Source organism: Antechinus flavipes, chromosome 5 (genome assembly GCF_016432865.1).
Source record: "Antechinus flavipes isolate AdamAnt ecotype Samford, QLD, Australia chromosome 5, AdamAnt_v2, whole genome shotgun sequence".
NCBI classification, from domain to species: Eukaryota; Metazoa; Chordata; class Mammalia; order Dasyuromorphia; family Dasyuridae; genus Antechinus; species Antechinus flavipes.
In genome coordinates, this window is record NC_067402.1 from 123,250,611 (window position 1) to 123,274,594 (window position 23,984).

The following is a 23,984-nucleotide window of genomic DNA, read 5'->3' on the forward strand; positions in this document are numbered from 1 at the left end:
GATAAACAAGTCCAAAAGTCATATATAATCATTTAATTTTTATATTACCAAGTAAAAACTAAACCACAGGAAATTTTTAATTAAAAAAAAAAAAGAAATCCACAGGTAATCTTAACATAAAATAAATATGAACATGCATTTTTAATTGAAAATATCATTTTCAGAGTCAGAGATTTGTAGGCAAAAATGTTACAAGTTATGAATTAAAAGAATCACAGAAAATATATGCATTCTAAAATAAGCCCTAAAATCCCAGGGCTTGATGTTTACAAGGAACAACTGAATTGAGTGGGACATCTAGTTATGGATAAAAGTAAATAAAATCAATTTGTATTGAAACCATGAAGTGAAATTCCCTATGGCATTTTCGGTGACGACAAAGAAAATAGGAATGTGTTAACTGTTGGAAATTGAAATTTAATTGGTCAAGTCAGAAAAATAAAAGTAATTTAACTAAAATGGGTCTGGTAATCTGAAGTGAAGAAATTAATATATGTCAGAAAAAGAAATCGCTAGACAATGTGCTGTTGACACTTTTTTGAAAAAAAAAATCTATAAAAACTAGCCACTTATATTAGAAAGGCAGAAAATGTATACTTAAAATACTGCTTCAGTTAAAGTCAGTTTTTTTATTTTTCCTTTTATGACAAGGTAGACAATGACCAGTCATTATACTCTATGAATTAATTACAAAGGTGTGATTACCTTGAGGGTATGAGAGTACCCTCAGGATAATGAGGCTAAGAGAGAGGGTATGACTGGGAAAGGAAAGAATAAAAAATAGATACATCTGGACCTAACTTCCTACTTGATCTAACTTCCACTTGAAGCAAGTACATCATTCAGGCCATTAGAAATCCAGAAGACTCAATAGTTTAAGTAAGGGATATCAAAAGTATCAGGAGGTAAGAAATAGATGACTGAAAGGAGGGAGAACCATAGTCTCAACCTAATGCCTTCCATTCCTAGAAAGTCAATCTTCATGCCCATTAGTCTGGTATTCTTGCTATGTTGTTAATGTCTCTCAACCTTTCTTCATCAGAACAACCAATTCACACAGGAGTGATATTGTCTCTTTGAAATAATTAGATTTTTAATTTTTAAAAATATATATATTAGGCTCACAAAAATGTAACTATTAATGTAATAAAGCTTATTTTTTTGCTGGGAGGGCTAAATGGAGGCAGCTAGATGATACAATGGATACAGCACTGCCCTTGGCCTAAAGAGGCCCTGAATTCACATCCCGCTCCCTACACTTAAAATCAGCATGACCCTGGGAAAGTCACTTAACTTCAATTTCTCCCTCCTTCCAAAAAACCAAAGATTGGATGACCTGTGAATTCTCTCCCAGGTCTAAATAGCCATATAATGATAGGCCTTCAAGTAGAAGTTTAATTAAAAAAAAAAAATCCACTATTCTGATATTTTCTATGGGAAATTCCTATTTGGGCCTAGCTGACCCTCTGAGGTACTTTATGATTCTCAGCTTCAAATTCAGAGACAGAATTTGAACACAGAGTTCCTGTATCTCTAAAGCCTTTATTCTTTCTACTATACTACTACTATGAAAATAAGGATATAAAAATATCCCTAAAACTTTAAATTAAATTTCCAGTCTATTATATAGAATAAGGGTCTCTATATTTATAATTTAAGCAAATTTTTTATATTTACATCTATATTCATATAGATCAAAGATTGTAAATATTTTAAATTCTGTTCATTTAAGGTGGAATAAGTAAATTATGTAAACAGAAATGTTGATGATAATTAGTCAAGAATGTTGTTTGTTCTTCATTTTTGAAGATCACATCATGGGATCACATTCTTGAGGATTGGATTTAAGTCAGGTAGAGTTGCACAAGCTCTTCAGCCTCATTCTCTTTCAGGGTCATCCAAATTCAATGGCAAGGCAAAAATCAGAACAGCTGATGAAGGGCTGGAATGCAATGGATAACCTTGATGTCCTTGATGGCACCCCAAGCTATCTCCACAGTGTTAGAAGAAATTCTCATCTGCCCATTTCTTCAAGAGAGAATTTTTTACATACTAGGATAGACATGTCCCTTACTCACCTATGCTATTGAGGAAGTTGATTACTCTCAACCTGGTTTACCTCATCTTGCCCAGAAGGATTAATTGGATATGGCCATTGTGCATGCTACAGTTCAGTTATATAGTGTCCTTCCTCTGAGAATGCCTTTAAAAATCATTGAATAGATGGAGCTGCTACAACTTGGCAGACTGTTTTTCTGCAAGTTTTCTAATGTTTTCAGGTTGATCTAGCCATGTCAGAAGAAAATTCTTCTGAAGAAAGTTTTCCTCTTAGAATTTTTTTTCTTCTAAAACTCAGCTACGTTTCTTTGTTTTGTGAACAGTATTTTTATTCCTCGAAGGTCCCTTCTACCCTCTCCCTCTTCTCTCCTACCACACACCCCTTTCACTTCTTTGGTTGAATTTTATACAAGATTTATAACTTCAGCACATTATTTCTACTTGGCTCTGCCCTCATTTAAATGAGATTATTTAGGTTTGGATTAAATCTTTGATTAAGGCTGTTTTGAAAGCAAGAGGAAATTATTGCACCACACCACTGAAAATGTTAATGCTGACGAAATCTGATTGCTCCATGCCCTCAGGATTTTTATGTGGCAGATACTTGCAAACTTATTACAGCTTTCCTTCAAACAAGATTATTGCCACCCTGCTTTAACTCTCCCCAAAAAATTAAAAAAGAAAAAAAAAAGATAAATTCTACTGTAATCTGAATCATTGTTCTTGGTTATTTCCTGAACCCTATATGATCTAATTTTTTTATATGAAACAATATTTCTTCAGACACAAGCCAATGGGAATGCATCTGACTTTGATATGATGTTAGTCTCTGTGATTTTGAACATTCACACACAAATTTGTAGTCACTTCTGGACCAGATTTCAATAGTGTACTGCAGGATGTCATTCTCACTAAACATCTGTATGACAGTAATTATTTTCCCAAGACGGCTTTTAAAAAATGTATTTGTTAAATTTATAATGATTGTTGCCTCCCTCAGGACATATTAAAATCCCTTTAAAAACAATTAAACATTTGAAAAGAGTTTCTGAATTTTCTATCATGAAATAAATGTCAAAAATTAGATTCATTCCCTATCAATGTTTGGATGTACTAAGCAAAAAATAATGATTTTTGGATAGGCAAGCTTTTATATCTTTTAGTACATGCTGTTTCTATTTTTAATCACAATAGGCTTGTTTGCATGATAATTATATTATTAGATCAAAGGATTTAGAGCAGGAAGCAGCCTCTTATATCATTTAATATAAATACCATGTGAAGAGGGAAGAAAGGAAAGAAAGATGTCAATAATGTGCCATATGTACTTTATAAATAATATCTTATTTGATCCTCATAACCTTCCTGTGAGGTAGGTGCTACTATTATTGCCATTTTATACTTAAGGAAACTGAGGCAAACAGTGAGTTAAAACTTGTTACTCCCTTGTTAAGTAAACATAAAATTCAGAAATAGTACACCCTTGTTAAGTAAACAAAAAATTCAGAAATATAAGGCGAGGGGGAGGATAAATGAGAGGAGAGGGAAAGGGAAGGGAGAAGAAACTCTGCTATTTGAACAAATGTAGATTTTACAAATTTGACCTTATTTACAACTTTAAGTGGACATCATTTCTATATTCCAACATTAACCTCTTATGATTCTTATCCCTCTTTCATTTACCTCTCTACCAAAATATTCATTTTGTATTGTATTATATACTAATTGATAGGAAATAGAGAGAATAAGAACTGAGTTCAAATCATGTGCAGCTACATTTGATTTGTGGTTTAAAAAATATGTGGCACCTGATATTTATTATCTTAAGTTATCAGTGCCTTAGGTAACTCTATACAATTATAAGTTAAAATGGAGTTACTCAATTGCATTGATAGAAGTTTCTGTCTGGGAATTCTCTATGTTGATAAAACCTAACAAAAAAAAAAAAGTCACCATTTTCATAAATGGTTGTTCAATGAATCATCCTTAAATCACCTCAGGCTTATATTTTCCAAAACAGATTCTAGAATGCTAGATTTGGAATAAGTGAACCTGAGTAGATCTGCTTCTTCCTGATTGTGTGAACTTGGGCAAAGATCTTGTTCTCTGGGTTTCAGTTTCCTCATCTGTAAAATGAGCTTGTTGATCTAGATGATTCTAAGATGCTTGCCAGCTCCACATCTTATGAGTCCAACTAATTGTATTTTTTTAAAATCACTCCATTTTGAAAATCTTACCACCACTTAAAATGCTTTATCTATATTAAATGCTTAGTAGAGGCTTGTAATTTTCCTCATAATTTGTCAATAGATTTTATGCCATCAAGTTAAAAATATCATTAAATTATAAATCTTTGTCAGAAATTTTTGTTTAAGAATATTCCTGCTAGGCTATGAAATAATTTGATAAGACCATGTGAATTTCTCCTCTCCCATTTCCATAAACTCCAATGCTCCTTATGACCTCCAAAATCAAATAAAATACAATTTCTGGTTGCTTTTAAAGTCCTGCATAAGCTGATTTCTTCTTCCTTTTATATCTTATTCTACCTTCCTATTCTCCATCAAATATAATATCTGATACATTGGCACTGTCCTCCTTGCTAAATCTCACACAAACCATTCTATAAATTCTGGACATTCTAGAAATTTCTTTCTCCATCTTTGCATCTTACATTCCTTGAATTCCCTCAAGTTTCACCTAAAGTCCTATCTTCAGCAAGCAACCTTTCCGAGACTTCTTTAATCTTAGTACCTTTCCTCTGAGCTTATCTCCAATTTATCCTGTAATATAATTATTTTTATAATTTCTCCATTAGACTGTGATATCTTTGAGAATAAGGATAAAAAAAAAAAAACTTTCTTTGTATTGCTTGAAACACAATAGGTACTTAATAAATGTTTCTTGATTGACTTAGGCTCTGAAGAGTGCAATGGCCTACCCAGAATCATAGTCTATGTGTAGGAGAGGTAGACTTTGAATCTAGGACTTCCTTCTTGAAAGTCAGCAGCAGTTTATCAATTGGGCCAGGCTTTCTCTCCTTTGTCAATTCTATAGAATATCAACAATTCCTTTGATGAGATCTCTGGTTTTGCCCTTTCCCAGTCACTCCCAAAGCTACAGCCTTTGTCCAAGCTCTTATCATCCCAATTACTTTATTACTAGCTTTGTTCTTATTATTTTCCTTGCTTAGCATGTCCTTCCCACTCTCCTCAGTCTACTTAAAACGAACTTTTTCTTCACAACCCAACCCAATTTCTTACCTTCTCTCTGAGGACAATTTCCCCAACTATTCCAGCTCACATTGTTTTTCTTTTCTCTGAACCTCTATATTTGGTTTGTAATTAAAGATACCCTCACATTAGAAAAAGTTTTATTCCGTTTTTTGGTGATTTTCAAATATTCTTCTTTTTCACCAAACATTTAATGAGCATGGAAAAGGACTACAAAGATGTATTAGAGCCAGAATATGGCAATCTCCTTTGAACTCTAAGCTAAAAAGTTCATATTTTATATGATAAACAATCGGGAATGACTGAAGATTTTCTAGCCGGTTACAAGGTCAAGTGCCTGTAGAATTACTTTGACAACCATACAAAGAATTTATTGGAGAAGTTAGAGAATTGAATTGGGGAGACTAGTTAGAAAATTATGTGAATGGTCTAAGAACTAAGTGACGAAGACTTTAATTGTCTTTAGTATGATTTCTGAGGAGAGGAGAGATGTAAAAGTTATTGCAGAAGTAGGATCAATAGCACCTGGCAAAGGACTGCAATGTGATTCCAAAGTTTCCCATCTGGTAACTGGGAGAATGTGGGATCATTAAAAAATGGTGAAATGTTAAGAAAGGAGAAATTCTAGAATAAAGAAGAGTGTTTTAAAATATAATTCAAACCTGAAATGGTTTTAAGCACAAAGTACATACCTAATAAATGGTTTTTAATTCATTAAAGCTAGTTCTACAATTTTTATTTATTTTAAGGACTTGAAGTATCAAGAATTTTGACTAGTAATTAAGGGGATATGATTTACATTTTGAAAATCACAAGTCCACGTTCTTTAAAATGTAAAAAAATAGAACAGTATCAATCCCTTAGCTAGTTATTAGTAACATATACACAGGTAATCACTGAGCTCAAGATACACAGAGCTTTCTGCAAGGTTTGAATCAGACAGGATCTCATGTATTTCAGATAGTTTTCTGTGTAAAAAGGATAAAAGGGTGGGAGAAATGCTCTTGGCTAGGACTAGCAGCAAAGAAGAGGGGATGATGGAAGGATGTGGAGGTATTAGTAAGAGGGATCCGGTATCTTTTTGTTTCATTAAAACACTGGCTTGACAGGAAGCATAAGAGAAAGTTACCCATAGAAATGATGCATCCGCTGTACAAGCCAAAAAGTAGATTCTCCCACAACCCTTTAGAATAGGAGAACTTAAAGTTCCCTTTTTCTCAGGTTCTGGCTACAGCCATCTTTCCTCTTCTTGCATTCACTATTATTCTCTATTCTGATTACTTATTTTCTTTATTAAACATTTGAATGCTAACAGTAAAGTGATGTCCTGAGAAAGTTGTTGATGCTGGCCTGCCAATTTAATTCACCACCTATATGAATACTTGGGTTGAAAATGTGATTTAACTAACTCATTTATTCCTAAATTCCCTTTCTTTTGCTAAAAGGATAAATTGTATTTAGGGGTACAACAAATTACAAATGCTGGCACAGTTACACCAAATGGGTAACTGGAGGAGATGGTGGCAAGGATCCCTCTTCCAATTCATGGTTTTGTTTGTTTGTTTTCAAATTATTTTTGTTATTGTTGGCAATAAAGTGAAAGAATTGGGACGTGGAATAGCATTTGATTTCAGATATCCTACTTTATTTATCTCTTATTTACTTCACAAAATAAAAGCCCTCAAGGGTTCTCAAGAACTCATTCAATTCAGTAGCTCGGCATCATGAAAGGTTAAGTCAAGGATTTAGTTCTTAACATAGGGTCATAGACAATTTTTAAAATGTTTTAATAACTGTATTTCAATATATGTGATTTCCTCTGTAATCTTATATATTTTAGCTTAAAGAACACAAATAAGGTAGGCTTAAACTACCTGGACTGTCAACTGTAATTTTATGAAAGATTCCTCCAAAACCTCTGTATGTTTTAAAATAGAAATAGATTCACAGAAGTCTTCTCTTGTTGTGACTACATATAGGAAAAATTAAATAACTTTTCTTGTCTGTAAAGTGCAAATATTCTGAAAAAAATTTCCTCATCACCTCAGTCTTTTAGAATTCTCAGTTTTCTTAATGAATGAAAGGTTTTCTCAAACTATACCCCCCAAACCACTCCCCCCAGCTTGTTAGTACTGTCTTTTCCATCAATTTGTCATATAAATGCTTACTTATTTATTTACATAGCATATTCTTTCATAAACAAGGCATGGGCTTTTTTTGTGATTATTTCCCCAGAGTCCAGTACAATGCCTTCTCATTGTGGGCATTTAATCAATGATTGCTGCACTAGCTCTAAACACTCTATTATATACATTGCCACCTGCTTGCAAACAGTCCATACATACTTGCCTAAGATTAGAAATAATTTATGCAAAGGGAATAGTAAAGAATTTAGCTGCATGTACTATTAACTCAATGAATTCTAAAATGTAATTGAGTTGATGAAAAGATCTTTCCAGCCAATAGATTCTGTTGTTTTTTGTTTGTTTGTTTGTAGTTTGTTTTTTAAACAGCAGATAACACTGTGAATTATGGTAGGAATAACATTGCTCCTTTCAATTATTTTGTCTTCTCTCTTTCTTAGTCTCCTTTACAAGGATGCCAAAAGGATTAACGTTTAACAAAAATTTCTAACAAAACTACACAGTTTTAGCATATCTGTCATAACTGAATGCAATAAATGAGCACAATTACTTCTACACAAAGGAGAACCTATCAATCCTTTCTTGATGACCTACTTCCATGAAAGTAGCACCCTCCCTCTCTTTCTATCTCTCTTCTCCCTCCCTCCATCTACCTGTGTCTCTTTCTTTTTTCTCCCTTTCTCTGTTTTTATTTTTCTGTCTCTTTCTTTTTCTCTTTCTCCAGTAGCACAACCACCCCAACAAATCTCTAGCATCCTGTGTGTCAATCACATAGCTTTACCCAAGAAAGTCAAAACTCCCTGGGTATTTAGAAAAGAATATAGCTAGAGGAAGGTACATTTTTCTCTGCCAGGTTACACAAATCAAATCTCATAGTTGAGAATATGATTCAGAAAAGACAGGCACTTTGTCTACAGAAAAAAAGAGCAGTTTCTCAAATCTTTTCATTTGGGCTTCTCTGTCACTACCATTATTGAGAGGAATAATTCCTAGAGGAAATGTATTCATAATCAATCAATTATCAAATACTATATATGTCAGGCATTGTATTAAGCCAGGGATGTAAAAAAAGACAAAAACAAACCATCTGAATAAATGCCACTAAATCTAATGCAAATTAACTTGTATTAAAATATATGTTAGATTATAAATATATTTTTGTAAACTCAGATGCCAAACACTGTGAAGACTGTCACAAAATAATAGAGAAAATATTTGTCTTTTTTTTCTTTTAATACCCATTATCAAATGAAATTTAAACCCTTTTCCTTTTGACTTGGCATAGAAATAATTCAAAGCAGCAGATCATACTAATACATTGAACAAAAAACATAACAAAGAAAGTAGGAAAGAAAATTTAAGTAAATAAATACCATACATTAAGTAAGCCTCAATCATGGTATTCAAAGGAAAAAAAAGCCTACAAAAGATAAAAAGTAACCAATCACCTGAAAATTATTTTAAATTATTCAAACTCTCACTGTTTTTTTTTCTAATTTTGTCATTTGATTCATTTATCTTTAGAAATGTTATGTCAATTATAACAGTGATGATATAATTGGTTAAATCAGTACATCAAATTTCCCCTGATTAGTTATTAATTCATTTTCTAGAATATTATATGTGACTTTTAAAAAATTTACCTTAAAGGCTGAAAGTTCTTGAGAGAAATCTTTTTGTTGTTGTTAGTTTCCCCATCCTCATCCCAGTTTGGTGATGAAACCATATTTCATTCAGCCCAAACCTTAGCATATCACAGGGAGAATTAATAATCTTTTTCAAAAAATGTAAATGAGCTAAGTTATATCTCAAATTCCATTTGTATTGAGTGCAAGAAAAACAAAGTACTTCAATTACCAAGATAAATTAAATCCATTTATCTAGATATAGATAACATCTTTGAGAGAGACTCTTTTGAACATTCATTATTTGAATGTAAAAGGTTTAAAAATGGGTACAGTGGTGCTTTGTCTTCTATGTACCAACCAAAACCAACAGATTGACTTTAGAATAATAGCAACTTATTCTTACAGCCAAGAAAACAACCTGGAGTGCCTTGGATAAAGGTAAGTTAGGATCCCAGGAGAGATAGTACCATCACCACATATGCTTTCATTAAATGGATATTGACATAGAGAAGCCCCACTCAATTAAGTAGGGTAGATCCCATTTACTCTGTTCCCTTCAGAAGTTAACAGTTTATCAGATCCAGTTCTAGCCTCTGTCTGCTTTCACAATCCTGAATTGGACAGTATCCAAGAACCATGGGAACTAACTCAAATCTCTGCCTTTTAGCACCTAGGGTTGCTTTGATCAGCAAATAACAGTTGCCTGATGCCAACATTAAGTTAGGAAACAAAGACAAACCTACCCTAAGAAAATTACATATCATTTTTAAATAATAAGTGGTTCTGAATATTAGTGATTCAGAGAAAAGTTGTAAAGTAATACAACAATTTACATTTGTAGCTTTCTGAATAAAAGTTGTTAGATACTTTTTCAGTGTGGATAGATGAGAGTCAGGGAGAGAGATTGAAGACATTTCAGTACAATGAACAAACCTTCGTATCAAAGCTTTTTAATTCATACTAGAGATAGTAAACCAAAAAAATATAATATAGGAACCCTGTTTTTAAAATAACTTGTAGCCATACTGTATCCCTGGAAGAAGTTCTGATTAAAAATATGAGCCCTTTTCCAGCATAAGCTTGGAACCACAAAAAACACTGCACAATATCCTGAATACAATCCACTCTTCTCTCCTCTTCTACAGCTGTATTAGAATATCAGTCTCCAAAGAATTAAAGTTGATAGCCATCCAGAGAGAAATTGAGAGGGATTTGGTGGGTATATGTAATCTGCAATGTATTACACTGGGCAGTTGCTCAAAACCAATGAAAGGATATGATCAGAGAGCCATATGATCAGAAAGAGAGCAAATGACCAGAAAGGATATCATCAAAGAATTAGATGACCAGAAGAGAAAGACTAGAAATACAGTAAGAGCAAAAAACAACCAGATGGGCAATCTGTATTCCACTGGTAGCCTCCCAAAATGAAAAGAAGCAGAAGAACTTCAATATGTTGAATTGTCTTCCCATAGTTGATTTATTGGAGAATTATTACCAAATATTACACAGAAAGGGGCATGAATTGGTTGTGATCCTAACTGTTCTAAAACATACAAACATTAATGAGAATTAGAGAACTGAACTTGAAATTAGGAAGATCTGAGTTTAAATCTACCTTAGATCTTTACTAGGCAAGTCATTTAATTTTTCCAGCCTAAATTTCCTCATCAATAAAATTAAATTAAAAAAAATAAAAAGCACCTACTTCACAGTATTATTGTGAGGATCAAATCAAATAACATATATCTAGTGCTTTGCAAACATTAAAGAACTATTAAATGCCAATTATTTTACAAGATTTAATCTTACAAGATTAAAAAAAATTAAATGAAAGTGTGCTTTTGAATCCAGTAACAAAAAAAAAATGCATCACAAAGCCCCTGAGTTTGGAAGTAAATAGGTTGTGGAAGCAGTTTTTGACAGATCTATCATGTGTGCTTTGTCATCAATGTATCCCAAACAATCTCCTTTCATAGTGCCTTTTATTTATATAATTCTTGTCTGAGCCACACAAATTGGTACTTGATCATAAACTGACTTTTTCTGAGCAAGTTCAACTAAATTATAAGCTATTCAAGGACTGGAACTCTATATCAAACTTTTCTATTCCCTGTATCTCTCAGCCTATTTCTATATACATTTTAGGGACTAAAGACATGCCTCTTTAGTTAAGCTGAAGTGAATTTGCATTATTCTTCTCTTTATGGCGTAAAAAAAAAATGCAACTGATCCTGGAGGCACTTTGTATGTTTCGTAGGAAATTACAGAATTTTATCCCCATGACAGGTAGAAGCAAAGTTCAGGTACTCTTTCTGGTAAATCACCACCCAACTTCCAAAGGAAGAACTCTGTGAGGAACTTCTCTTTTCTATAAATTGGGACTGGAAAAAGCCCGATCTGGTTCTATAGTTTTGTGTGAGAAGTTACAGAGAAGATACACAGATTAGGCCAGATAACCTCTGAGGTTCCTTCTAAGTCTTAAAATCAATTATTTTGATTGGGCTAACAGTAACAAAAGAAGTTATCTATTTCTCTACTAGGATCTGTGGCCAGATGCACTTTCCAAGATAGTGATAATCTTGAAAGAAGCATAAAAAGCATTTGGACCTTGTGGTAAAGTTTTTCCAACTGGGAACCTAAGCTTTCCCCAAAACCTAAGGTTGATGGAAAGGAATGAATACAGATAGAGTGGACATCTTTTGTGTGTAAAAATACTTAAAAAAACAATGACTAACAAACTAAAGAAACTGTCATGATTCTGTGACTTCTGGCACAGTCATACCTGAGAAAATAGAGAAAATATTGGAAAGTATCAAGGATGTAGACTTTAACGACCGTGTGATACATTGTTATCACTTCTCCCTTGGTGCATGCTGCGCTTTATGACTTCTGGCAGCTTGTAGTGAATCCCATTGCATGAGATTCTCCCCAAGGATACACATGATACCAGGAAAACAAAGATACAGAAGGAAAACCAACAAGAATACTATAACTATTGTGTCACAAAAAAAGTCTCACGTGGCTCTTTTGCTCACTACCCCTTGACAACAGTAAGTCATCTCTTCAGTATGAGGGTCGGTTTGGTCTAGAAGCCCGGGCTAGCTTTGTTTTCTAGAGTGTGGCTACAGTAGAAGATTATTTGGTTTATTGGCAACTGCTGCCTCCTTCTACCTCCAAAGATCAACTATTTTGATTGGGCTAACAGTAACAAAAGAAGTTATCTACTTCTCTACTAGGATCTGTGGCCAGATGCACTAACTAAAAATCACCACACCTAAATATGAAGAGGAAAAGATTAGGTGAGTCACGGAACAAACCTTTGAGAGCTGTGTCACTGCAACTGGATGGGGAAAGTCGTGTGTTACATGTAGGAAAAAAAGTCGTGTGTTACATGTAGGAAAAAAGCCTCCGTGGAATGAAAGGAAATATAGGACAGTGGGAGTGGGGTGGTGGAGAAAGTTTATTGTGAATGAAAACTAAAGTTAAGAAGAAAGAGAGATAGAAAAGGAAAATTCCATTTTAGAAATTCCATTAGGGCAAAATGCAGTATAAAAAATTTATTATGATCCATCATCACATATTTTTAATGTGCAAAATAAGACAACATAATTTTTAAGTACCCACAATATATCCTGAAAACAATACCCATATGTTTACTTTAATTGAAATATATAATAAATAAACTTCACTATAATATTTTGGCAAGACTTCCTCCTAAAACAATTAACTATGTCTTTTAAATAGACAAAATTCTTGCATCCATCAAATATATATATATATATATATACATATATATATACACACACACATATATATGTATGCATTTCTATTTCATACTCATACATACACATTTAGAATGTCTACTTTTACATTAAATAGGCAAAGTATCACAGTATCTAATAGCCTGACATTATTTTCCTAAGCTACCAGTTTCAATGATTCATCAATTTAATACTTCATTTACCCTTAATTTATCTAAATAGATGCAGCGATCATATGAAAATGATGCTATATATACTTCTCATTTAAAAATGAGACTTAATAAGGTGAATGATATGAAAATTTATTATAAGGCTTAATTAAGCTATTGTTTTCTATTTTGATGCTTTTACAGAAAATTCAAATTTTAAGTACATTTACAGTCATGAGTTTATAAAAAACAAAGATGGTAGCCATTATACAAACTGAACTTTCTGGATATGGAAGAAGCCTTTGATAGACTTCTGATGTGGATGTTGAGAACAAATTTTTGTTCACTTTCAGAGGGCCAAAGTCAATAATAAAAAAAATTCAAGATAATTATGAGAGTAAATTCATTTAGGTGAGTACTTAACAAAATCAAAAGGTCCAGTTTGTTTCTAAGAAAATGTTATTATTCATACATTTAGAATGCTATTCAGATATTTCAAAGTACCACTAAGAAAGTCAGTGATTCAGGATTCAGATTATATGCAAAGATTAACCTTTACTTATTATGATATCTTGTTGGAATCCGATTTTATAAATGTATATCTGTTTCAAAGTTTGGGCCCAAAACATCTTCTTGTAAGATCAGATCAATAATCTATCAACTCTAATGAGTTAGCAGTTTGTAAAGATTCCAACAGTATCTATAATATAATAGGTACTTAACAAATGCCTTTTGATTAAAACTTTTGCTTTTTCTTTTAAAAATTATATTTTCAGTTCCAAATTCTCTTCTTCTCTCCAGTCTCTCTCTAATCTAAAAGGTGAGAAAAAGATACCTTTATATATATATGAAGTCATGCAAAACATAATTCTGCATTAACATGTTCTGGAAAGGGGAAAAAAATAAACAGGAAAAAAAAAAGCTAAAACTAATTCCATCTGCATCCATTAGTTCTTTGGAAATGTATAACATTTTATATCTTGAGTCCTTTGGAGTTGTGGTGGATTATTATATCACTGATCAATTATTAAGTCTTGCAGTTGTCTACAATTTTACTGTAATTGGATGGATTGTTCTGGCTCTGCATACTTTACTTTCTACCAGTTCAGATAAGTCTCCCCATGTTATTCTAAAGACATCCCCTTTATTATTTCTTACTGTATAATAATATTCTATCACATTCATATACCAAAACTTGTTCAGCCATTCCCCAACTGATAAGCATCTTCTCAGTTTTCAATTCTTTGATACCACAAAATATTTTCTATGCATTATGATATTTGTGGAAATGTGTACAGAGGAATTGCATATATTTAACATATATTGGATCATTTGTCAACTGGGGGAGGTGATGGGGGGAGGACCAAAAAACATTAGAACATAGGGTTTTGCAGGGATAAATTTCAAAAATTATCCATGTATACATTTTGAAAATAAAAAGCTTTAATTAAAAAAAAATTATGTGCATTAATGGGTAAATGTTAGTACATACAAGTCCTTTTTCTTTCAATTCCTAGGCTAAAGAGTACTCATGGTTTTATATCTTTTGGCCATAGTTTTTAATTTGCATTTCTCTAATATTAGTGACCTAAATGTTTTTTTTAAATGACTATTGATAATTATTTCTTCCTCTGAAAACTGTCTAATTGTATCTTTTGACCATTTATCAGTTGAATAATAGATGTTATTTTTATAAATTTGGCTCAGTTCTCTACATATTTAAAAAAATAAGACCTTTATCAGAGAAGCCTTTTTTTAACCACCCCCAAACTTCCTTTTTTTTCTTCTATTTTTGGCTGCATTGCTTTTGTTTGTGCAAAACCTTTTTAATTTTATATAATCAAAACTATCCATTTAAAAATCTTCCCTGAACCTACCTCTGGGTATCTCCCTACTTATGGGATTATTATGAAAGTCAAATGGTGACATAATGAGAAGATTTAATGAACATTTTCCCAGTGACAGTTATTTTGCTTTAGGATGCACTAAAACTTGCAAAGAATATTACTTTTAGAAATATACACAATGGCCTCTAATAGCAACAAGCAATCAGAAATAGGTACCATAAGCTTTGCTTAAAAAGTCTTAAAAAAATGACAAAAATATTGCCTTTTCCGATATATTAATTAACTATATATACTAAATTGTTGTTAGTATTTTTATCAATTTTATCAATCAGATATTTTACTTGATTTCAAAATAAGTAAATTTTGAAATATGGCAATTCATTGAACAAACTGGCAAATGATACTTCAGATTCTAAAAAGAACAAGACAATATTGACATTAATATCTTTAATTTTATTCAAACCTTTCCTTAATATTGGTTCTAACTTTATTCTAATCTGTTTGACATGAATATGTAGCCTGGCAGGCTGAGGAAATTGATAGTTTCAAATCTTATGATTTTGGGCTATAATGTTTAAACTTTTAGCATCCAACAAGTGAGTATGTGTGAGTGAGAGGCTTAAAGAGCTAAATAGGAGGAAAATTAAATGGACAGAGTAAGAGAAAGGAAAGAAAAATGGAAGAAGACAAGAGTGAAATGTTGGGTCAAAATGGGGAAGGAACAAAGAATCTATTTTCATAATAGTGGAATTGGGTTTTAATTTTATGGAACGTTTTAATACAGCTATTCCTTTTTTCCTATAAACTAGCTATTTTATTTAGTCACTAATTATAACTCTTTAGAAAGCATATATTGACCAAGATATAAAGTTTGATCTTCTAAAATGGGAAATTAATTCTATATCCAAATATATAGCTCGTTTTTAAAAAAGTTACATGAAAGATATATGCTTACTAGATGAATCTATAAGAAGAAGAAACCAATTTTAAATAGGAAATTGATATTCACATTTCCTTTAATTTTGATCTGTACCTATATATTTCTAATTATGTGATATTCTGCTATCTATGCAAATAAGGAATAGGAAAAAAGAAAAGCCACAGATTTTTAAAAATTGGTTTTAATTAAGTTTTAACTTCTCCTAGCAAACTTTTAATCATTGATGCTGACTGATCTAGGTTTATCTGTGTGCTCTTGTTCAACCTTAAGAGAACAAACTAATAAAGATTAAAATAAAAATAGGAAAGGATAAGCAGCAGAAAAAAATAAGAAGCAAAAAAAGTCTAATAAATAAACGAGTGGTTCTCAATTTTTGTCTGTAAATCCTCTGAGGAGTCCCAAATCTCCCATTCTTTAAATTGCCTCTGGACTTGCTCTTGCAGGCATACACAAGTACATGCCCAGACATACAATTTTGTTTCTTTACCTATTATTCCCTGTGATTTGATCTCTGGAGGTCATCTTGAGCTCTGGGAAAGCCCTTGGAAAGGAATTAATTTACTGTCATGACTTTTAGCTATTGTAGAAGTCCACCGCTTAGAAGTACCTTTGAAATGATTCTCTCCCAATTTCTGACTTATTATTCAATACATACAAACACACCCACTTTTTGGGACTCTTCATATGGTACCTAGGTCATTGGCCCATGATTCAAATAACCAAACTAAATTGCTGTGATGAGCAGGCTCCTACTCATATGGACTAACCACTTCCAATTAATATCCCCCACCAGTATACAACTTAAAGTGCAATAACTGGAAAGCCCCTTTATATACCTAAAATTTCAAATATTGTGTGGGAGATTTTTTTCAGCCTCTACTCAGCCAGGATCCAGACAATGTCTCTGAATACAACTCTTGGGAAAGTTGGCTGGAAAAAAAACTGGCTCCAGAAAAGGATTATGGTTGGGAGGGTTAAAATTAATATAGGCCCAGTATCTGGAGGCAGAGTCAGAACCAGAGTTGTGAGGAAGGAAGAGATGGTAAAACTGAAGTTAATTAAATCAATCACAAATGCACTGTTGGAGGAGAGGAGTACTTATTTCCTTGTGGATTCATTAAGTTAGTACTCTCAGTGACCCACTGCCAGTGATAAATATTTAACAACTGGTTTTCTGGGACAAAAAAAGGACCTAGAACATACTTAAAGATAATTTTCATTATCAACATTTTTTATCATTTTCAATCAGCAAAATAGTAAATCAAGCTCTGATGTATAGGAGTAGCAGATTTTTTTTTTTTTTTATACACACTTAAAATTTAAGTCAGTTGAGTCAGGGCCAAGGTCCAGTATGCTTCTGCTTCAGCATAGGATTCTCACAAGATTTACAGTAGTCTAGATAATCCACAATGTGTCTTTTGAGACTTGAGCTTCCATTCACCCTTAATGCCACCAGAACTTCATCTCTGCTTAAATTTCCATGGAAAAAACTCAACATCATTATATTTTTGAGTATAGTTAATGTGAACTGAATCCAGAAAGAAATTCCATACTTACATAACTAAATATTTCAGGAGCATTAATTTTTCCCAAAAATTAACAGCGGCCATATTGTCTTCAGTAATTGAGGGGAAAAGTACTGGCCTTTATCTGAAGTCCTAAGTTTGTTTCACCTCTAACATTATTACCTTAAGGATTATGAGCAAATTATTTCATCTTTTTTGTCATCAAATTCTTTCTCCATAAAAGGAGGATAATGAATTAGATGGCTTCTAAGGTCCCTTCTCAAGGCAGTCCAATAAGCATTTATTAAGTGCTTACTATTTGAGGAATACAAAACCCAGTAAAAAGCAAGATAGTTCCAGTCCTCAAGGAGCTGACATTCCAATGGGAAAAGATAATACATAAAAGGAAAACTGAAAAAAACATGGAGGTATGAGGTTCTAACATTGAACAAGAAGGATAAATCCAGAGAATCATGGATCACAAAACTGAGTTCCAAGAAGAACTCATCAATGGGAAAAGGGACCTAAAGGAAGGAGGCAACTAGGGTATGATAACATGGCCTCCCAAAGTAGAGGTAATGGTAGCTCTCAATATATGTTTCTATTTGCTTAATTTAACCTTAATATTGTAACCCCATTGCTATAAGCTATAATAAAAGTTCATTTCCATTTTCCTGATATTTGTACAATTCTTGAAATAAGCTCCTTGAAAATGTTAAACTACTGGTGGAAAATAATGACTGGGTACATAAATATACATAAAAAGCCTTATGGGCTTCAGTTTACTCATCTTTTTAAAGAGGAGGCTAAACTAGATGGCTACTAAGTTGGTCTTCCAACTCTCAAAATTTAATCCTGTGAATAAATGTGTTAAGTAACAAGATACTGTTCAGTAGGTATTGTTTGAAATGACTATTTTAATCCTGAGCTTTCTCAGTGAATAAAAGACTAACAGATGGTTGAAAAAAAGGTTAATCTCTTTAACTAGAAACCTAAATTAAGTATATGTGAAAAATAGAAAATTTGCAGATTTTCAATGTGTTTTAGAAAATTGAAAGGTTTTTTTCAAGTAATGTGGACTAACCTGGAGAAAAAAAATCAAAAGAGATTTTGATTATATTTATCATCATCAATCTCATCATCTAGGTAGTAAAATCTTAGTGTGGAGACCAGGAGCTCTGAGTTCAAATCTGTTGTCAGACATTTACTACCTATGTGATCCTAGGCAAGTTAAGTCACTTAACTTATTTTGTTTAACTCAGTTTCTTTTTCTATGAAATGTTGTAATTTAATAATAGCATCTATCTCCCAAGGTTGGTTTGAAGATCAATTGAGATAATAATTGCATAGCACAGTGCCCATCATAAGTCCTATATAAATTTCAGCTAACAATAATATTAATAAAAATGGTGAATCTAGTTTGCCTTCTTCATTAATCCATTGCTTCTAACAACTTTACAAGTTACTGCTTTCCAAGAAAAAAAATAAAAGAACAAGAGTACTTCCAGGAAAACCTTGATTTTTTTTCACAAAGGCAAAAACAATAGCAAAGATAGTTAATGGGCATGGAATTCTCAATGAGAACTCAAAATTTCTAGAAGAATAAAAAATAAGAGCAAAATAAAACATATCAGTAGAATGACATATTCTGATAGAGCTCCCTTAATGTATGTGTAAAAGGTGTCAATAGCAAACTTAAAAAAAAAAGACAGTTACCATTATAGGAATTTTCAATATTTGTACCATGAACTTGAAAGTATTTTAAGAAAAATGAAATGACTTTTCATGTTTACTTCTTTATTTTGTGTGTGTGTGTGTGTGTGTGTGTGTGTGTGTGTATATACTTAAGAAATAGCCCAAGTTGAGATGCATATATTATTAAATTCAATACTCCCTCCTGGTTAAGTGAGGCAAATAATTAGTTTTTCAGAAGAGTAGAGTGTCACTTGATATCATGGCACAATGGCCATGAACAAATGAGTTCATTCTCATTTCCAAGTATTAAGAGGTGATCTATGCACTGGGGAATATCTAGTTCATGAAATATTTGACAATAATATTCAGTAACATTTTATAATTAATAAGCAGCTTTTTCCTGGTATTTGTTTAACAATTTACTTTGAAAATTTTGAAGTTCACTTTCTGTCACAGAAAGGTAGCTTCTAAAAGTAAAATTCTATCCACTTCCTCACCTCTTAAACTTTTATATCTCTTTCGTGAATCATTTAAGCCAATTTATGGTAAAAAAACAAAACAAAACAGACAAACAAAAAAAAAAAACACTGCATTGTTTCCCAAATAATCTGTTCAGAGGATGAAATTAAATGAATAACTAGTTGTGTTGACCATCTTTTTTTTTTTTTTTAAAAAATCTTGTCTTCAGGAAACTTTTTAAGTGAAAAGGCAAACTTTCTTTTAAACAGGATTCAAAGTTATTTGAAGAACATTCATACTCTTCACTTTTAGTTTCTGTCTTGTTGAGATACTGCTTACCTAACAATATTGGTTAATAGTTACCATGCTCTTTGTGTTATTGTTGTGACATGAATATTGTAATAGTATTATATTAATATTATATTCAGGTATTAAAGGTCAAGTCTCTAAGGTCACATAAAATATAAGGTTCCAATTTATCTAAAACAAACAAGATCTTGATATTCTGATTAAGCTGATTTAATCAACAACTCCAAATGGTCTTCAAGAGTGAATGTCTTAAGAAACTCCCTAAGTAAAGAAATTTATTTTAAGTTTGATTGAAATAGCTGGATGAGTGAAATAGTCATATTTTGACAATCTGTATATTGCATTGGAAGTATAAACTTTCTAAAACTATGACAAATCAATCTCAGAAAAGCTAATAAAATTTTTAAGTTCTTAAAATTTACACTTAGCACTCTGAACTTCTTGTTTTGTATTGGGTAATCCTTGCTAATAATTTGATCTTGGCTTTGTTTGTACATAGGTACATACCTACTCAGTTTTCCTACAGAGGCAAAAATAGTCTATAGGGACAGCATGGAAACTGACTCACATGCCAAGTTTTCAAGATAAATGTTCAAAATGTCTGGACATTCTGGACAAAGGAATGGATACAATGATGACTGCCCTACCTCCTCACCATCTACTCCCATATCCCTTCTTTCTCTTCAACAGTTAATGTCTTAAAATTTGATAAGGTTATGAAGGTGACAATACATCACTCAGAAATACATCTGAACTTCCATTCTACATGGGAAACATATGAAGTTGGTCAAATAAAATTACAGATTGTAGTTTAAGCGATGATTAATTGAAATGGAGTCTTCATTTGTGAGCTGTGAATCTGCATAGTCATCAAAACAATAACCCCATTCAGCACAGTATGCAATCTGCCTCTACTCTTCAAAAGGAATTAATACTGAAATCAAGTCATCCATCACATTTGGAGCTTCTGACCCCTCCAGGTCAGGGCATAGAACAATAGTAAAACTATGGGGAAAGGGGATAGTAAAGTAGATCTTTTCTTCATAATTGGTTCAAGAAAAGCAAATGGTGATTTCTACTAAAAAAAAAAGGAAGACAACATTATATGCCTACATAAAAACAAAAAAATGATGAACATTTATACTTTTTACTGAAGTTAAAGAATTTACTTTGTGAATGAGCATCTGTATAATCAGAGACCAGCAGGCTCTAAATAATGTCTTTCTCTTGTACAGAACATGACAACCCAAGCGGAGCATATTGTTCCTGGGGGATGAGCCACATGCTTGCATGCTTACTCTCTGACAACAATAAGTTTACATTAAATAATGAATGATGACCTTATATGGGAATTTCCCATCTGTAATAAAAAAAAGGAAAAGAAAAATCAACAGGTGAAAAATTGATATCTTCTCTTTAAGATGAACCATTTTAATGAAGCCATCAAAAAGACCAATAATTCTTAAATGCCATCTCTGCATATCACAAAGTACATTTGAATACTTTTCATGAAGTCTTTGGAAATGAAATTATTTTCAAGTCTGACTATATTCAATTACTCAAGCATCATTTCATTTGCTTTCTAATCATTCTAATTATTAGAATATGACAATGATCTTTGTTTATAAAGGTTTGTTCTGACAGGAATGCCATCTGAAAATATGAATTAATGCCTACTTTATTAAAATAAATTTCAACAATTAGCATAAATAAAACAAATTTTAAATGGCGAACTCAAAACTTAGCTACCACCAATTTTTAATATTTATTGCACAAACTGACCACATCATAACTACCCTATAGTTTGTGATTGCAAAAAGTTTTTATATTGGAGGTGGTGGGAAAAACAGTTACACACTTCTTTAATAATCAGAAAATTTGTTCTGCCATCCTACTCATTCATGATTGGCAGAAATGAAATCTGGAACACATTCAAAATACTCTATTGGCTGTTACAAGAAGAAGATTTGAGTTATTTAATAAATCCTAGTAAAATGTGAGTGTCGTTTTTGGAAGAAGGAGTGGAGAAGAATGAAAGATGGATAAATTACTAAAGGGAATAACAAACAGCTTTCTGTGGATAATACACTTTCTTTCAGGCTAAATAGCAGCACTAACATAACTGTCAGCTGAAAATCGTGTTTTGTGTGTATGTTTTGTCATATATGATTTAAGGAGGGATTTTTTTTTTTTTTTGGTAACTGCTCAAACATGAAAGTAACTAAATTAAAAGTATTGAAAACACCAAAGAGTCAGGTTGGTGCTTGTTGCCAGATACTATATTTTGAGTTACAGGACTTTTATGTTCTCTATATATGAGCATTTTTTTTTCTGGCAAATATATCAGGCAGGGGTTTGGAAAGTGGATGCCTCCTTGGCAGTATGAGAACACTTGTATATTTATTTATTTATTAAGGGATTGTTGGATTATTTAGTCTCTGTGGCTTTTAATAGTTCTTTCCAGACTTCACCAAACGGGAAGAAAGGCGGGTCAGGGAGAAAGGAATGATTCTAGCCCAAGTATCTCTTCAAGGGGTCAAGAATCACGCCCTTTGGACAGAGGAAGAGCAGAATTTCTGGGAAGAGTTAGAAAGAGGAGGAAGATGAAGAGGAGGAGGGGACACATTCCTATCCAGGAGGTTCAGAGACACAGTACGTTCCCAGTGGGAGCAAAGTAAACCGGTCCTTTTCTTCTGGGGCTAAGTGGAGGCAACCTGGCATTGAACCCCTCTCCCCCTACCCCGAAACGACCCCCCGAGAGGAGACCCTCACCAGCAGCCAAGCCTATCTCACTCACCCAATCGGCAGATGCAGAAGAGCTGAAAGCAAGCGAGGAAGAGCTTGGGAATGGGCATTTCCAAACCGTCCGGGCTCCCCACGCTGCGAGGCTCCTCTTCTTCCCGGGCGGAGGAAGAGAAATTGGTCTTTCTTATCCTCCCGTCTCTGGATGAGGGGGGACGCGGCGGCGAGGAGGGGGGAGGTCTGCAGGTTCAAAGCAGGCAGAGGGAGAGCCGGGGCAGCAAAAGGGACTAAGTCGTAGCGCAGGGGAATCCGGTAATACTAGACGTGGGGCATGTCAGCGTGTGGGAGTTCTCGCTCTGCTTCGCCAGCTGCTGCTGCTGCCGCTGCCACCGCCGCCGAGCCGGAGAGAGGAGCAGCAGCGTTACGCCGGTGCGTGCGTGTGTGTATGTGTGTGTGTGTGTGTGCCAGAGAGAGAGTGTGTGTTTTTGTGTGCAAGTGTGTACGCGCGCGCGCTCCGCGATAGGAGAGAGGGGGGCAGAAGGGAGCGCGCCCCGCTTTAGATAGTGGGTGGGGGAACGCGCAGTGCATGGGCTCGGGTACTCGAGTTCAAAAAGTGATGGAGACAAGTGTGTCGGGGGCAGCGAGCTTACGTGCATGTACGCCCTCATTTCTCGCAGGACATCTTACTCCTGGGGGATGCTGGATTCCCTCTTACCACCCCCAACTCCCCTCGGGCCCAAGGCTCGCAATTTAGGAGAAAGAATCTTTCTTCTTTAAGCTTTTTATCGCTTGCAAGACTCCCAGATTGCCCTAGGCAATTACAGACATAGCACGCTTTCAATTTACGAGTGCCTTCCTGCATTGATCAATAGTCATCTAGGATTTATTGAGTACCCACTGTTTGCGCACCTTCGGATTCTGTTCAATTCCCACCTTCTGAGGAAAGTGTTTCCGAGCTTCCTCCCCTCATCCCCTACTGCTGCTATCATCTCTACCATTACCTTTTATGTAGTATAGATTATCTTCTTTGTATAGCATTTATACAAGTTTCTTTTTTTTTTCTTTTTGTTTGTTTATTTTCTATCTTATCTCCCAAGTTACAATGCTAGCTCTTTAAGGAATTTTCACTTCTCTTTTTTCCTCTGGTTCCTAGCACTGTGCTGGGCGCTTCTTAAGTACTTAATAAACTCTCTTTGATCGGACATGATTCAAAGCACCTTTCTCTTTATTTCTGAACGATGTCATCACTTCCTTACCACAGTAAACCCAGAGCACTGCCGATCCCTTCTAACTATCCTCCAGCCTCCGGTCATTCTCTTCCCCAAACTATCTAGGCCACCTCCACATCATTACCAATTAAATAAGTCATTCACTAGAGCAGTAAATCTGATGATTTAATGGATAGAGCACCAGACCTGGAGTCAGAGTTCCAATAAGGCCTCAGACATTTACTAAATAGGTGACCTTAAGCAAGTCACTTCACCCTGTTTGTCTTAGTTTCCTCACCTGTC

At 33.7% G+C, this 23,984-nt stretch overlaps 1 protein-coding gene across 4 annotated transcripts in view; it reads right to left on the minus strand.

The window, feature by feature from the left end:
* PTPRZ1 (protein tyrosine phosphatase receptor type Z1) overlaps window positions 1–23,774 on the minus strand; it is a 246,362-nt gene extending 222,588 nt beyond the window's left edge. For 2 of the 4 annotated variants that reach the window (XM_051963556.1, XM_051963555.1), the window contains exon 1: window positions 22,529–23,774. In XM_051963556.1, the coding sequence (XP_051819516.1) occupies window positions 22,529–22,586 (58 nt within the window). In that variant the 5' untranslated portion in view covers window positions 22,587–23,774. The remainder of the gene's footprint in view (window positions 1–22,528) is intronic. The other 2 variants (XM_051963557.1, XM_051963558.1) reach the window with 2 other exon arrangements.
* Between the last annotated feature and the right edge of the window lie 210 nt (window positions 23,775–23,984).